Here is a 14,549-nt window from a genome sequence, read left to right as displayed (position 1 = left end):
CATTAATGTGAAGTTAATTAAATGCCGTATAACGCACAGGGAATTTATTGAAATATAATTCTTTCTCGTCTAAGTATTTTACTTAACTTAGAGATTCATTAATTGATTTCGTATTTTATTGTAACCGTGACGTTTTGTGGTACCTGGCAACTTCGATGCATTTCTTCATGTTCTACATGGCTTCGTGTTAAGTCTCTGCCTCAAATATATACGAGGTATGATCAAAAAGTATCCGACCTTAATTTTTATTGGTCAAACAAACACAGCTATGGGGGCGGGGCTCGATGTGTGGTTGTGAGCATGCCTAGTGCGCATGCTCATTTTTTTCTACAGCTCCAATACAAGTCAGTCGGCGTCAGGCCATTCATGATTGAACAGGTGCAAGTGAGTGTCGTCGGATTTTATTTTTTAAAAAATGTCAGAAAAAGTCGAACAGCGTTATTGCACAAAATTTTGTTTTAATCTTGGTGATTCTCAAGTGGAAACAATTCGCAAGATTAAACAAGTGTTTGGAAATGAAGCGATGGGCACCACACAGATAAAGGAGTGGTACAACCGCTTCAAAGATGGCCGCTTATCAGTTGAAAGTGAACCACGCTCAGGGAGGCCTTCAACATCGAAAAATGATGCCATCATTGATCAAGTGAGGAACCTAGTGATGCAGAACCGCCGAATCACGATCAGAGAGCTTGTAGACGAGGTGAGTATTAGTTTTGGTTCCATTCAATTAGTTTTGACTGACGATTTGGGCCTCAGGAGAGTCTCAGCAAAGTTTGTACCAAAGCTGCTAACATTTGAGCAAAAAAACCTTCGTCTGGAGATCGCACAAGACATGCTGGAAACTATGAACGGTGATCCCGACTTTATGAACACAGTGTTTACAGGTGACGAGTCATGGGTTTATGGATATGACCCAGAAACCAAGCGCCAGTCAACACAGTGGAATCCCCGAGGCCCAAAAAAGCAAGGCAAGTTCGCAGCAATGTCAAGGTCATGCTAACTGCCTTTTTTGAATTCAGTGGCTTAGTACATCACGAGTACGCACCACACGGTACTACAATCACCAAGGAGTACTACCTAGAGGTTCTACGTCGCCTTCGTGACGCAGTGAGGCGCAAGCGCCCGGATCTGTGGGCAACACGCAGTTGGAAGCTCTATCATGATAACGCTCCCGCACATTCTTCCCATTTAATTCAGAACTTCTTGACAAAACACAGCACACCAGTGGTTCGTCAACCACTCTACTCTCCTGACATGGCTCCCTGCGATTTTTGGCTTTTCCCAACGCTGAAAATGCCACTAAAAGGGGCCAGATTTCAGACCAGAGAAGACATTATGCAGAATGCGACAGACCATTTGAGAGCCATACCGAAGGAGGACTTCCAGCGATGCTTTCAACAGTGGCAGAAGCGTTGGGAGAAGTGTGTGGCAGCCCAAGGGGACTACTTTGAAGGGGATTTGTATTAAATAATTTTATTATAATAAACGTTTATTTTATGAACAAAAGTCGGATACTTTTTGATCACACCTCGTATAGAGTGGTAGTATTGAAATCTTTGTAAAAGAATCTTTCTATGAGAATATAGAATGTGTCAGAGCACTTAAGAGAATTGATGCTTGACGGGCATGGCTTACTCGAAATGGAATAGGTGAAGCAGTTGCTAACGTAAACAAATGCCACGTTTCAACAACCCATCAAGACCCACTCTACGTCAATTGAAGGTTTTCCATTCAATTGAAATAATGAACGCATCGACATTTTGAAAGTTGCGTTGCGTGGAGGGGAAAGTGAGGTAAGACTCGAAGGAGAATTAAACTGTTCGATCTACAAATTGTCAGGTTTAATCAAGATATTCATTATTTAGTAGTGTAAAATATATCATTTCTGAATAGTCATATAATAATTTTTTTTGAAACTGATTTTTTTTTCCTAGAAAAAGTCAAATCACGTGGTTTAATCCCAGTAGTGGGGTAAGACCACATGTTAACTCCATGGAAAAATTAGAGATGTTAACCTTCAGTTTAAAAATATCAAAAATACCATTTTATAAGACAGGGTTAGACTCACGTTTCTGGGAACGGGAGTCCAGCCGGCCGAAGACTCCCCGTGTAGTGAATGGTGACTGGTGCACGTTAAATGTGCTGGGTCACAAATTCCCCCATGTTCCCATAACAAATCAATGCCACCGGGGGTACTGAATGGGAGACTGATTGTTCAGTTCAAAATGACGCTCTGTGGACGAATGAATGACTCCGCCCTATAAATGGGGGTGACGTTCTTGGCTATAGATGGCGCCACTGAAAAACAAGAGCAATCACGCCCTCTCTGCCTTAATGGCCGACGACCACAACAACAATCATTTTATATACTAATTTAAGAAAATTATGCGCGTAATTTTCAGATGTAGTTATCTTTTTGCACTGCAGCTTTCGTGGGCAAGGCATTAGACTCGTATCAAGGGGAGGACCGGGTAGTACACGGGTCATACCCCGAGAGCAGAGGTTATCGAAGCAGAACAGAGCTACTATTGGACTAAATCCTTATCGAATGTTTGGGTATAGGTCTTTAGTAAAGATCTTCACGTTCTAGGAATCCCTCTAATAGCTCTAGGGGGTGACAGCAAATATGCTAATTAATGAGTGAAGACGATTTTTTAAGTTACGAAATCGGACACAAAAACGTACTTTCTCAGAAATTTTTTTTCGGACAGTTTCGCACGTATGACCTCCTAGAAATAAAGGGATAGCCGTAATCAGAGAAATAGGGTCCCAATAGTTTGGTTGAAAAACTTTTGCACACATTTATAAAATTCGCTTATCCAAAGATAATTACATGCAAAATATAACTTTTAGTGTATATTTATTTCTTTTATAATATTAGTCAAAAAAATTTTGATTTGTGAGGTGTATAATTTTTTGCATCATCTTAAAATTAATGTAATTTTATATGGGAAAATGCAAAATTTGAGCGAAATGGATTGAATAGTTTCTGAGAAATCAAATTTTGAAAAGTTGTGTTTTTAAATTTCATGCCTTACGTTTCAAATTTTTTCAACCATTATTAAATAAAATAACTATTAAATATATTTATTCAGAGTAAGAACGCTTTTGTGCTTGATTTCGTGACTTAAAATATCATCTGCACACATATTCATTTGCATATTTGAGGTGACTCTCTCGAGCCGTTAAGATTGAGACCCATAAAGTGAAAATCTGATCATTAGATCAAAAGTTATACAGGGTGGTCCGATTTTTATTTTTCACACTGTGCATTGCACATAAAATTAAACACAAACTTGTCCAGTTTGGGATTAGATAAGTTTAGAGTTTATCGTACAAAAAATTAAAATATAATTATGAAACTATCACTTTTACTAGAAAGCAATTTTAAAATGTTTTATTCCTTTGAATAAACATCAGATATCATATATGGTATAAATTTAAAATTGCCACATTTCAAGAGAGTTGTTTAAATTTACATTAATAAACTCATGTTTGTGAAAATTGCAACACCATGAAGGACTTACGCGAGTGAGCTGAAATTTTCAGGAAATGCAAAGTAGAGCATGATATGCAAATGATTAGAATTTCAGACCCGTAGCGCATGCGTATGCTGAGCAGCGCCCTCTGAACGGCGGATGGATCCGAATAAATAGACGGCTGTAGCCAAGCGAGTATGGTTATCGGTGGTTATCTGCTAGTGGTAAACGTTAGCTTAGTCATTACTTATGCCTATTCGACGAAAGAGAGCGAGATTTCAACAACTTACGGAGTTTAAACGGGGGAGAATCATCGGCCTTCGTGAAGCTGGATTATCTTATCGTGCAGTAGCCGCTCGTGTGCAGCGTAACAGCAGCACAGTGATGCGTGTTTGAAAGCAGTGGATGGACGAGTGTCGGACAACTCGGAAATCCGGGAGTGGACCCCGAAATGTCACGTCAGCTCGCGATGATAGACACCTGTTCGGCGTTGCGCTAACGGACCGTACGGCTCCCTCTAGACAACTGGCAGCACGGTGGTCAATAGCTACAGGTGTTTCATTGTGTGCTTTATCAATTCGTAGACGTCTGCTGCAGCGTGGACTGCGCGCAAGGACTCCTTTATACAGGATCCCCCTCACGCTAAACCTTCGCCGCCTGCGGCTGCAATGGGCCAACCAGCATAGGGACTGGCGTGCTGATTGGCAGCGTGTCGTGTTTTCTGACGAATCTCGCTTCAATTTGTGGTACCATGATGGCCGCATTCGTGTCAGACGCTATGCCGGTGAACGCCATCTTCCGGAGTGCGTTATCGAACGCCACAGTGGACGAACACCCGGAGTTATGGTCTGGGGTGCCATAGCATATCATGGACGATCTCAATTGCTACGAATTGTGGGTAATCTGAACAGCAACCGGTACATCAGTGAAGTTCTACAGCCCCAAGCTGTTCTCTTCCTTCAAGCCTTGCCAGGTGCTGTATTTCAACAGTACAATGCCCGCCCTCATATTGTTAGGACTGTTCAATCCTTCCTTGCATCGCGACAGGTACAACTTCTTCCTTGGCCGGCGTATTCCCCGGATATGTCACCGATTAAACATGTGTGGGATTTCGTTGGTCGGCGTCTCGCTCGTAATCCTCGCTCTGTTGCTTCTACAGACGAACTTTGGGTACACATGCAAACAGTATGGAATTCTCCTCCTCAGACAGACATTCAAAGTTTGCTTGACTCCATGCCACGTCGTGTAGTAACACTTATGGCGGAGCGTGGTGGCTACATAAAATACTGATTTTGATCTCTTGTTATTGTTTGTTTGCCTTGAAAGTTTAATCATTTATTTGTACCACTACCACTCAACTGTGTATTAAATTTTATTCAATTATGACGATTCCTTCATGGTGTTGCAATTTTCACAAACAGGAGTTTAGAAATTCATAATAACAGTATTAAAATAATTGAGATGACGTTAAATATAGGAAAAGGCACCCATTGAAACTGAGCTCACTTTAAAAAGGAAAATCTTGCGTGAAAAGTTGGCATTATGTAATTGAATCCTTTAACTTATTTATGAATTGTTTAATTTATGTAATTGAATCCTTTCTAAGGAAACTATACTTCATCATTCATTTTGAAAGTTCAAGAAAAAATAGTTTACTGCCTATAATTTGGGTATTTTCGTTATTAACTGCATCACAAATTATTTTGGGTATAGATATTACATCCATTGAAGACAAACTATTATTGAATTCAAACAGTCAGAAAGGAAAGTGGTAAAATATTTTTTTCTTCTCAGTTTTCATTTCAGGAAAGAAATTCTCACAATTAATTTTTATTGATCTGAGGTCATATTTACTTCATAGTAAGAACCGGTTCGTTTATGCAATGAATAACTAACTATTACTTTTAATTTATATTATTAATCTGGTGTCAGATTTACTTATCCTCGTGTTTTGACAAGGTTGCACAATGAGTTATGACTTTGAAAATTTTGCTTCGATTTTTTTATTTATTTTTTAAATTTAGAATTTGATTTACTTCACTATTTGAAATATTAATTTTAAGCAATAGACCGGAATAGTCTGGTGGATAGGGCATTGGGTCCATGCCCAAGAGGTCGTGAGTTCGATCCTCGCCAGCCAAAGATTCCCAATGTACAAAATGGTGACTGGTGCCCGCTAAATTTGTCGGGATCACAAAGTCCTCTAAGTTCCCATAACAAATCAATACCTCTGGGGGTACTGTATTGGAGATGGATCGTGCTCTGGTTCAGGTCAAAATTATGATCTGCAGATGGATGGATGGTGTGTGAATGCATTCTACCTGTAAAATGGGCTGCGACGTATGTTTGCAGCAGAAGTCGAATTCTTGGCAATAGAAGGCGCCACTGAAAAACAACAAGAAGCGCACTCCTGTGCCATAAAAAGTCAATGCTGACAAGTGGAATTAGACAACAACGCAACGCAATCAGCGCGATTTTAAAGTGATGCTATACGTAATCTGTTTCTACCAATGCCAATCATTGGCGACGCCTCCTAAATTTAAGAAATTTATGAAATTATAGTTTCAAGGATTACATTAGCATATTAAATTGAATGCAATAAATGTTTTTGTTTCTTTATAAAAAAGCATTTTTTTTTCGTCAAATTAAATATACTAGTGGGCTGCGCCCCCTGCTCGCTAGCGCTCGCCAACCCCCCAAAATTGCTACGCAATCTTATATGGTTTGCTTCGCAAACCAACCTCGCTTCGCTCGCTACTAACTTAGGTACATTGCAAATTCACAAAATTCTAAGAATTCAAAACAATCATTCAAATCAATTTAACAACTTTTTTTTAAAATTAAATCTTTTTGGTAAATACTAAGTTATTAAAATAAATTAGAATTCAAATAAATGGCATGTAATTCGTTAAACTTATCAGAAATGTGCTATAGTATAAAATCTTAAGATAAAATTTCTAAAACTGATATCTGTTTAAAAAGGTTAAAATTTTGGCTATAATTAAGTCTACTAAAAATTGAAATAAGTGAATTGCAATGGAAAAACCTGCATAAACAAAACATTGAATTTCGGAGGAAATCACATTTGGTTAGAATGCTCTCTCTTGTCAAAAAATAAACTGACCTCAAACAAAACTCAAAGGACTTCGAATCAAATAATTAAGGAAACTACTATCACGTTTAATACAAAAGGTAGATTTATTAACTAAACAATAAAATTACAGCATCGCAGTTCCAAAAAACAAATCTCACACTCACTCACTCACTCAAAAAAAAAAAATAAAAAAAAATAAATAAATAATAAAAAAAAAAATACATTTTAAATAGTCACCATAGCAACCACAAAACTCTTCTCGTTACCATCTATAAACTAATACGATGCGCATAAGCACATAATATTTTACACTCTGGTTATTTCAGTTTCCGTTTTTAAAAGCGCTATACGTTGAGCCACCTCACCATGTGACATTTTTAGCAGCAATGATTGGTTGATTTTCTAGCGTTGCCATTCGGGGAGCTGTAATGAGGCTTTTTTTTTATCGCCGTGTAAGAGAAATATATATATAGATTCTTGCTTGGTTGCAGTTAACTGTTCTATACAATTTAATCTTTTGCACCAAGATTTTGCCTCTGAGGCGACATCCACAGTCATCACTCAAAAATTAATACTTTTTATATCTTAATATTTAGTCATTAAATTATATTAAGAATTTTAAAAATTAATTACAAAAATATTAAATTGTATATTTTAATGGATTCAGTGCTTATATTTGTTCAAACAGCATTTTAAAGTACTCGAAATAATGAAAATAATTTCCAGATGATCTCAAAACTAAGTCTTTAAAGACTTGTTGTACCACTTCAATTTTTTTAAGGATAGTAAGAACCCTGTTTTGTGTTTCTTAATGAACAGGATTCTTAGAGACTGTGTGATACCCTCAAACTTAACGAATGCTCCAAATTTATACGTACCATGCACTCTTCGAAGCCCGGCTTACCGGGGGGGGGGGGNGGGGGGGGGGGGAATACATTGGTAAATAATTTTTTCTTTTCTTTTGTACATATTTATTACGCTTATTACCTCATTTCAAATGCTACTTACATGTGTTTCCGTAAATGACCGAAATCAATCGCTTTGGTGAATGTTCGAAATATTTGTTATATTCGATTAGACATTAATTTATTCGTTGATGTTATTATATTTGTTCGATAATTTTAATATCCGCTGAGGATAGATTAAGAGAAACAACAGTGTTCGGAGTACCGGGCAAATACATACTGGGCACTTGACCAAATAAAAAACATGGATGTAGGGCATACCGGACAAATGTATACCGGGCAGTGCCAGTTAACTAGACCTAGTTCGGACATTTACCAAAGCGACGATGTGATGGTCAACATTTACTAGTGGAAGTCAACAGCCACCGATTTCGGTATTTCATAGTAACATATACATCCCAGACTTCCTTTTTCTATGAAATAAAATTTTTTCCCCTCCACTCAAACCTAGCTATTCGCTATCAATCCTCCCCCCTTCCTACCCTTTAAATTGAAGATGAAGAGGCAGAACCTTGTACCGGTACCTTGAACAAATCTTTATAAGCAGTAAATAATAGGGCTATATTTAGAGGCTGAATGTCAGAATAAGAGGAAAAGTGTTGTAGCCTATTTATTTCGTTATCATTTTACGTGTGTTATAATGTTTTGACTCGTTTAATTAATTAGTTGCTTATTTGAAACTGAATTTACGCAAAGCTATTTTATATCTCTCGTTGATCAAATTTTGGATTTGCGACTACTAATGTTCAACTCCGTAGCCGTGTCACTTTGAGCCCAATCCAGAAGACAAGGGAGCTCATAGATCAAGCATTGGGAGGCCTTCATGGAAGACTTTTTGATGGAACTAATCCGCATTCGAGTTACATGAAGAGGAAAACCACGAAAACCTTCCACGGTTAGCCTGACGGCAAACCATGATCCGTCTACCACTGAGGATATTTCATGTCAACACTGTGGTCGGTGCAAGCCGGGTGTGAAACTCGTATCGACCAGTCATAGCTGGGATTCGAATCCGGTGCACCTTATTGGAAGGTGAACACTCTATCCCCTGAGCCACCACGCTTCCTATGGAAATCATAGATCTGATATAAAATAGACAAGAAGCAAAGACAATCTGAGTTATCTGTTTGTAATCACCCATTTGCCTGATTGCCGTTTCTCTAACAACGATGATCTCTGACAACGAATCTCATGACACTTTACTGTACAACTAAAGTGTGTAGGGAAAAATGCGGTAATTTGTGATATACAATTGAATTATTATTACTGAATAGCCTATTTTGTCCTTACCTTCATTAGCGTTGCTCTGTTGTTGGCATTGCGTATCGATTACTGTTCCTATTATGCATATTGTAAGCAACATCATCAGACTCACCCTAAAATGTGATTAATAGTATATTTAATTAGTAATCAGAAATTCATTATGTGCAAACACTCTAATTTTAAATGTTTTAAATTTATATGTTTTTACATGTAAATTTATATTCTATAGGATCACTGCAATCGATTACTTTATGTTAGAGTATAACTTCATTTTTATTTATAAAAAAATACATTATTTAATCCATTAATTCCATGTTTAATTGACTTTTTGTTTATGCTGTTTCTATGTTTGTGTTGTCCTCTCCTATTTTCACTTCACTTATTTCCAATTAACAACTCTGTTTAATTCTACCACATAAGTAATGAGGTAGTCCGGTACTCGTGAGCAGTATTTCTTAGTTTCCACAATTATCAACCCTGACGTTTTTGCTTTACACAAAGTTTAAAAAAGTATCCAATGTCTGTCTATTTTATGTTAGATTTATCAGAAACTCTTGTTCTATTTAATCTGCAACTCATTTGAGAAAGAAAAATCATGCAACCTTACTCAAAACTAATGTGGATAAGCCAGGAAAATTCAAAAACTGGTAGAAGACGCCTGATGAAGAAAACAAAAGTTGAAATTCTAGAGTTTTTTGTTAAAAGTTATGTTCTTGTTACACTGATTCGTTGTAAATTTAAAAATTAAAATGAAGATGAAAAACGAAATTTTTCCACCAAGCAAATTTTGATTATATGGGTCATTCTCACAAAAACAGTCATTTTCATGTCCCCAGTATATTTTATGTTTGTTTTACAACTTACGAAAAAAAATTTTCAGGGAAAGTGTCCTTCAGAATGCAAGCTAACAAAAGAATAAAAATAAAATTATCAATTTTTATTTTTTATTTATTTTAGGTAATTAAAATATACCAATATGTCATTCCCTCACTTGTCCCCACTGCTGATTTAAAAAAAGAAAAAAATTGTTTCTGAAATAAAAATTTTTTTTTTACAAATTCGTGTTTTTTATTTCAGAATACTGAAATATAGAATTCAGAAAATCAATTTTAAATTTAATTTCTGATAAAAATATTAACACAGCACTATTTTAAACTTTGTCCCCAGTGTTTCGCGTCATTCCCTCACAACAATGTTCTTATCACCTGCAATCTTCTTAGAATAAAAATATTTTAATAAAAACTTCAGAAGTTAACAACTGGCATCATAGAACAAAATTGCAGTATGTTTCCATCTTCAACTTAAAGAAGCTTTGCTGTGGAATAAATTTGAATGAATCAAACCAGGTAAAATTTTTTACATTTGTCATTCCCTCATGTCATTTTTTAGAGTAAAATAAAATACAACTTCATCGAGAAAGTGGATAATTATATGTTGCTTTCTTGTATGAATATAATTGTATGTGATTGACTTCAGAAATTAATTAGGCCTAACTGTTATTTTTAAATTTTATTGAATTCGTCATTCCCTCACTAGTGTATAAAGTGAGGGAATGACGCTGAAGTGAGGGAATGATTCAAGATGAGTATATTATCAAATTTTTTTTTGTTCAATCGTGCCAGCCAATTTTATTTCCCAAACCTGTAAAAACTATTAAATATATAAGACTAAATTATAATAAATATTAGATATACTTAGTATGTTATCATTTTCAAACTTTAGGTAGATGTAACTTAGATAAAAACATGTATTAAAATAAAATATCATTCCCTCACTATTAGTGTCATTCCCTCACTTTTTAAATAGTGAAAATAATTAATTTACTTATTAATTAATTTGAAAAATAAATTAAAAAATTAATAAATTAATTTATTAAATTAATTAATTTATTTATTAAATTAATTAATTTATTTATTAAATTAATTAATTAATTATTAATTATTATAAATTAATTAATTATAAATTAATTATTTAAAAAATTAATTAATTTAAATATTAAGTATAATTTATAGGATATATACTTTCTTTATAATGCCATTACATATTTCTATTAATATAAAAAGTTTCAGAGCTTTTTATTCACTTTACTTTTTCGGGATTTTATGAACTGAAAAATGACAGTTTTCGTGAGAATGACCCATATCTGAAATGAATTTTTTCATAAGAAACTGGAAAAGGATTTTATTTTCTATTCAATATTGATAAGTGACGAAAAAAAAGTGTTTTTTGAAAGGAAAACCATTAACAGCTAAGTTAGATGCTCGAAAAAGAAAGAAAAAAAACTTTTAAATACAGTTTGTGATACTTACAAAACTGCCACGTGAATTGATTGCAGCTCAGAATCTTCTTTCTTGTAGCACTTTGGAATTCTGATGTCGAAAGAAGTCATGTTTGATACTGAAATGATTAATTATTTTGAATCACTTAATTTCCCCTCCTCTAAACTTAAGAAGTTTAAACTGAAATGCAATGAAAATATTTTATATAAATATCTTATTTACAGGAATCATGCGAAACCATAAAATATCACAATCATATAAAATAGAAACCTCAATCACGAATGTTTTTTTAAAAAAATATTTTTAATGTTGTTGTAATGATTTATGATACTTGTGAAGAGACTCTGCCAGAAAGTGCAATATTCGGTCGTTCTCTACTAAAAAACTACTACTTACAAAATTATTTTGACTCCATTTTACAAAATACACGAAACATAACACTTTTATTTTACTCGAAAAAATGTGTTCTATATTATCGAAATAGCAACTGTTGATACAAATTCTAACTTAGAACTTACGTATACTCAAATAAAAAATAAATATAATCTAGCCTACAACTTACACGTACTCAAATAACAAATAAAATAAAATCTAGTACTTTTATTGTTGTTGTTGTTAATTTACGTCGCACTAGAGCTGCACAATGGGCTTTTGGCGACGGTCTGGGAAACATCCCTGAGGATGATCCGAAGACATGCCATCACAATTTTGATCCTCTGCAGAGGGGGCCAGTACTTTTAGCAGCGCTATGCTTTATACAGAATTTCTATACCATCTAAAATGTGTCCACCATTTTGCTTTGTATTTTTAAGAACTTTAACCTTTTTCTTAATCAGATTTTATACGGTCCTTTAAAAACTTTTAAAGGCTTAACAAAATTAAGTAATAGTACATATTTATATAATTTTGTAATACTAATTTAAAAAAAAGTATAAAGCCGTGCAAAAAGTCGCCAAATATGAAACACCACTTTTATGGCTGAATATTTATATTTATTTTCTACTTCCAAATCAGACCCCGGGATTCTGCAATCTTCGTGATTAGTTCCATACCTGCCAACATCGTTTAAAAAGATAGTACAAAGAAGTAAAGCAACATTAGGTTTGAAATAATTTACTAAAAAGAAACTATTAAGACATTTATAAGCGTAATTAGCCAATAAATAGATCTTGTCTACATATTTTTTTAAAATGTTGATTCGCAGTGGTAGTTCATATTAAAATTCTAGTAGTTCAAAGTAAAAAATTTTTTTGGAACTTTAATCTTCAAGAAATGTTAATTTTGCAATCATTAAGAAAATTACTTCTCAACAAGTGGGCAGCCATGTAAAGTAGGCGATTCACCGAAATGGGGGGTTGTTGACAATCACATAGCAGCTTTGGTAAATGTCCGAAACATATACTAGGTCTAGTTATGTGCCACTGCCCGGCGTACATTTGCCCGGTATTCCCTACATTAATGTTTTTTTAAGGTTCAGTGCCACTGCCCGATACACATTTGCCTTGTATACTCCTACACTGATATTTTTTAAGGTTAAGTGCCACTACTCGATTCACATTTGCCCTTTATACCAAATTTGGCTGAAAGCTCTTATATAGCAAGATGGAAGAGAGTAATAACTGGTACGAAAGACATTGCATTCTAGTATTTTTTCGAGAAAAATAAAATATCTGTAACTATCAATATTTCTTTTATAATTTTAGTCTATATATAAAACTGCTTCGTTTCAGAGATAAAGTCCTCCTTACCCAGAACAAAAAACATCATCACGACTAAAACGATCGACTGGTTACTATATCACAACATCCTCTCAAAAATGCTCAACTCCCCATCCAATATTAATACAATTGCTGATATTAATGATAATATCGAGACGCTAACTAAGGACTTAAATTATGCCCTGCGTGAAGCCACTACTGAAAGAACGAAAGACCTAAATAACAGAAAATTACCTAACTATATTAAGGATATTATCAGATATAGAAACAAACTTCAAAAAGTTTATAAGAGAACCCTCAACCCAGTTTATAAAACGGAGATTAACAGGTTAACAAGGGATATTAAAAACAAATGCAAGAAATACAGAAATGAAATTTGGAACGAGAAAGTGACAAGCCTAAATACAGGAGATAACTCCCTCTGGAATATGGCTAAAGCACTAAAAAAGGCACCACCAACAAATCTTCCATTAAAGAACAACGATACGATAGTATACACGGACAATGATAAAATCAACGTGTTTGCTAAAACCATGCAAGATCAGTTTTCTTTAAATGCCGAACCTTATTGCCCCTACAATGATCAGTATGTTAAAGAGGAATTTCAAAAAATTATGAACACTCCCTGTTCTACTCAAGGCATTCAGAATACTAACGATGATGAAATAATTAATATCATTAGAAAATTAAAAAATAGAAAGGCACCAGGGCATGATAATATTACTAATGAGATGCTTAAGAATGCCCCTCCAAATATAATACCAATACTAAGTAACATCTTTAACGTCTCCTTCAACCACTGCTATTTTCCTGATTGCTGGAAAAAATCAGATGTAATTCTCTTTCCAAAACCGGGTAAAGATACTTCAAATCCAAGTAACTTCAGACCCATTAGTCTCTTGCCTACGCTATCAAAGGTTTACGAAAAGCTTATCTACAGTAGAATTAATAAATACCTTTATAACTTACCCAAACAACAGTACGGGTTCAGACAAAATTTGTCTACCACCAAACAAATTATTAACCTACTAGAATTCATTAGCAATGGTAAATATAAAAATGAAACAATGGCCCTTATCCTGCTCGACGTCGCGAAAGCGTTCGATCGAGTATGGCATAAGGGTCTAATTGTAAAATTAAACAATATGAGCTTCTCTATTGAAATACTAAGGCTGTTAAGTTCATATTTAATTAACAGAGAATTTAGAATTAAATTAAATAATAATTATTCTGACTACAAAAAAATTTACGCGGGTGTACCGCAGGGTTCAATTCTGGGCCCTGTTCTGTACATCCTGTACACTGCAGATTTTCCGACTAATGATGATAACCTAAACGAGTTTGTAGCACTATATGCTGATGATACGGCTATCATAACTAAGTCAATGAATACAAAACGCGCTATTACCCTGCTACAAGATAAACTACAAGTAGTTGAAACATGGTGCAGCAAATGGCGCACAAAACTACACCCCGACAAAAGTCAATTCTTAATCATAAATAGTAAGAAAAAACAACAAAATACTCCCCACATCTATCTCTTTAATACTGAGATCAAACCAGTGAAACACGTTAAATACCTCGGCGTCACGATCTCATATAATTTGAGCTGGAGTACTCACTTAAACGACATAATTAAAAGAGCCAGAGGAGCGTTTTTTGCGCTCAAAGTCCTCCTGCATAAGAATTCAAAGCTTGATCTAGCAAATAAAAGAACTATCTATATACAAGCGATTCGACCAATTCTTACG

The 14,549-nt window shown here is 34.8% G+C and overlaps 1 protein-coding gene across 1 annotated transcript in view; it reads right to left on the bottom strand.

Moving 5' to 3' along the window:
- The window catches only part of LOC122270048 (O-acyltransferase like protein-like), a 64,657-nt gene that overhangs the window by 32,552 nt on the left and 17,556 nt on the right, over positions 1–14,549 (bottom strand). Inside the window, exons 5-7 of the mRNA XM_071185293.1 lie at positions 11,111–11,198; positions 8,829–8,914; positions 1,078–1,299 (exon numbers count right to left, since the gene is read on the bottom strand). Of these exons, the coding sequence (XP_071041394.1) occupies positions 1,078–1,299; positions 8,829–8,914; positions 11,111–11,198 (396 nt within the window). The remainder of the gene's footprint in view (positions 1–1,077; positions 1,300–8,828; positions 8,915–11,110; positions 11,199–14,549) is intronic.

Source organism: Parasteatoda tepidariorum, chromosome 9, assembly GCF_043381705.1.
Source record: "Parasteatoda tepidariorum isolate YZ-2023 chromosome 9, CAS_Ptep_4.0, whole genome shotgun sequence".
In the NCBI taxonomy this organism is placed as follows: Eukaryota; Metazoa; Arthropoda; class Arachnida; order Araneae; family Theridiidae; genus Parasteatoda; species Parasteatoda tepidariorum.
The sequence above is the reverse complement of the archived record's forward strand: the minus strand, read 5'-3'. Positions and strand labels throughout refer to the sequence as shown.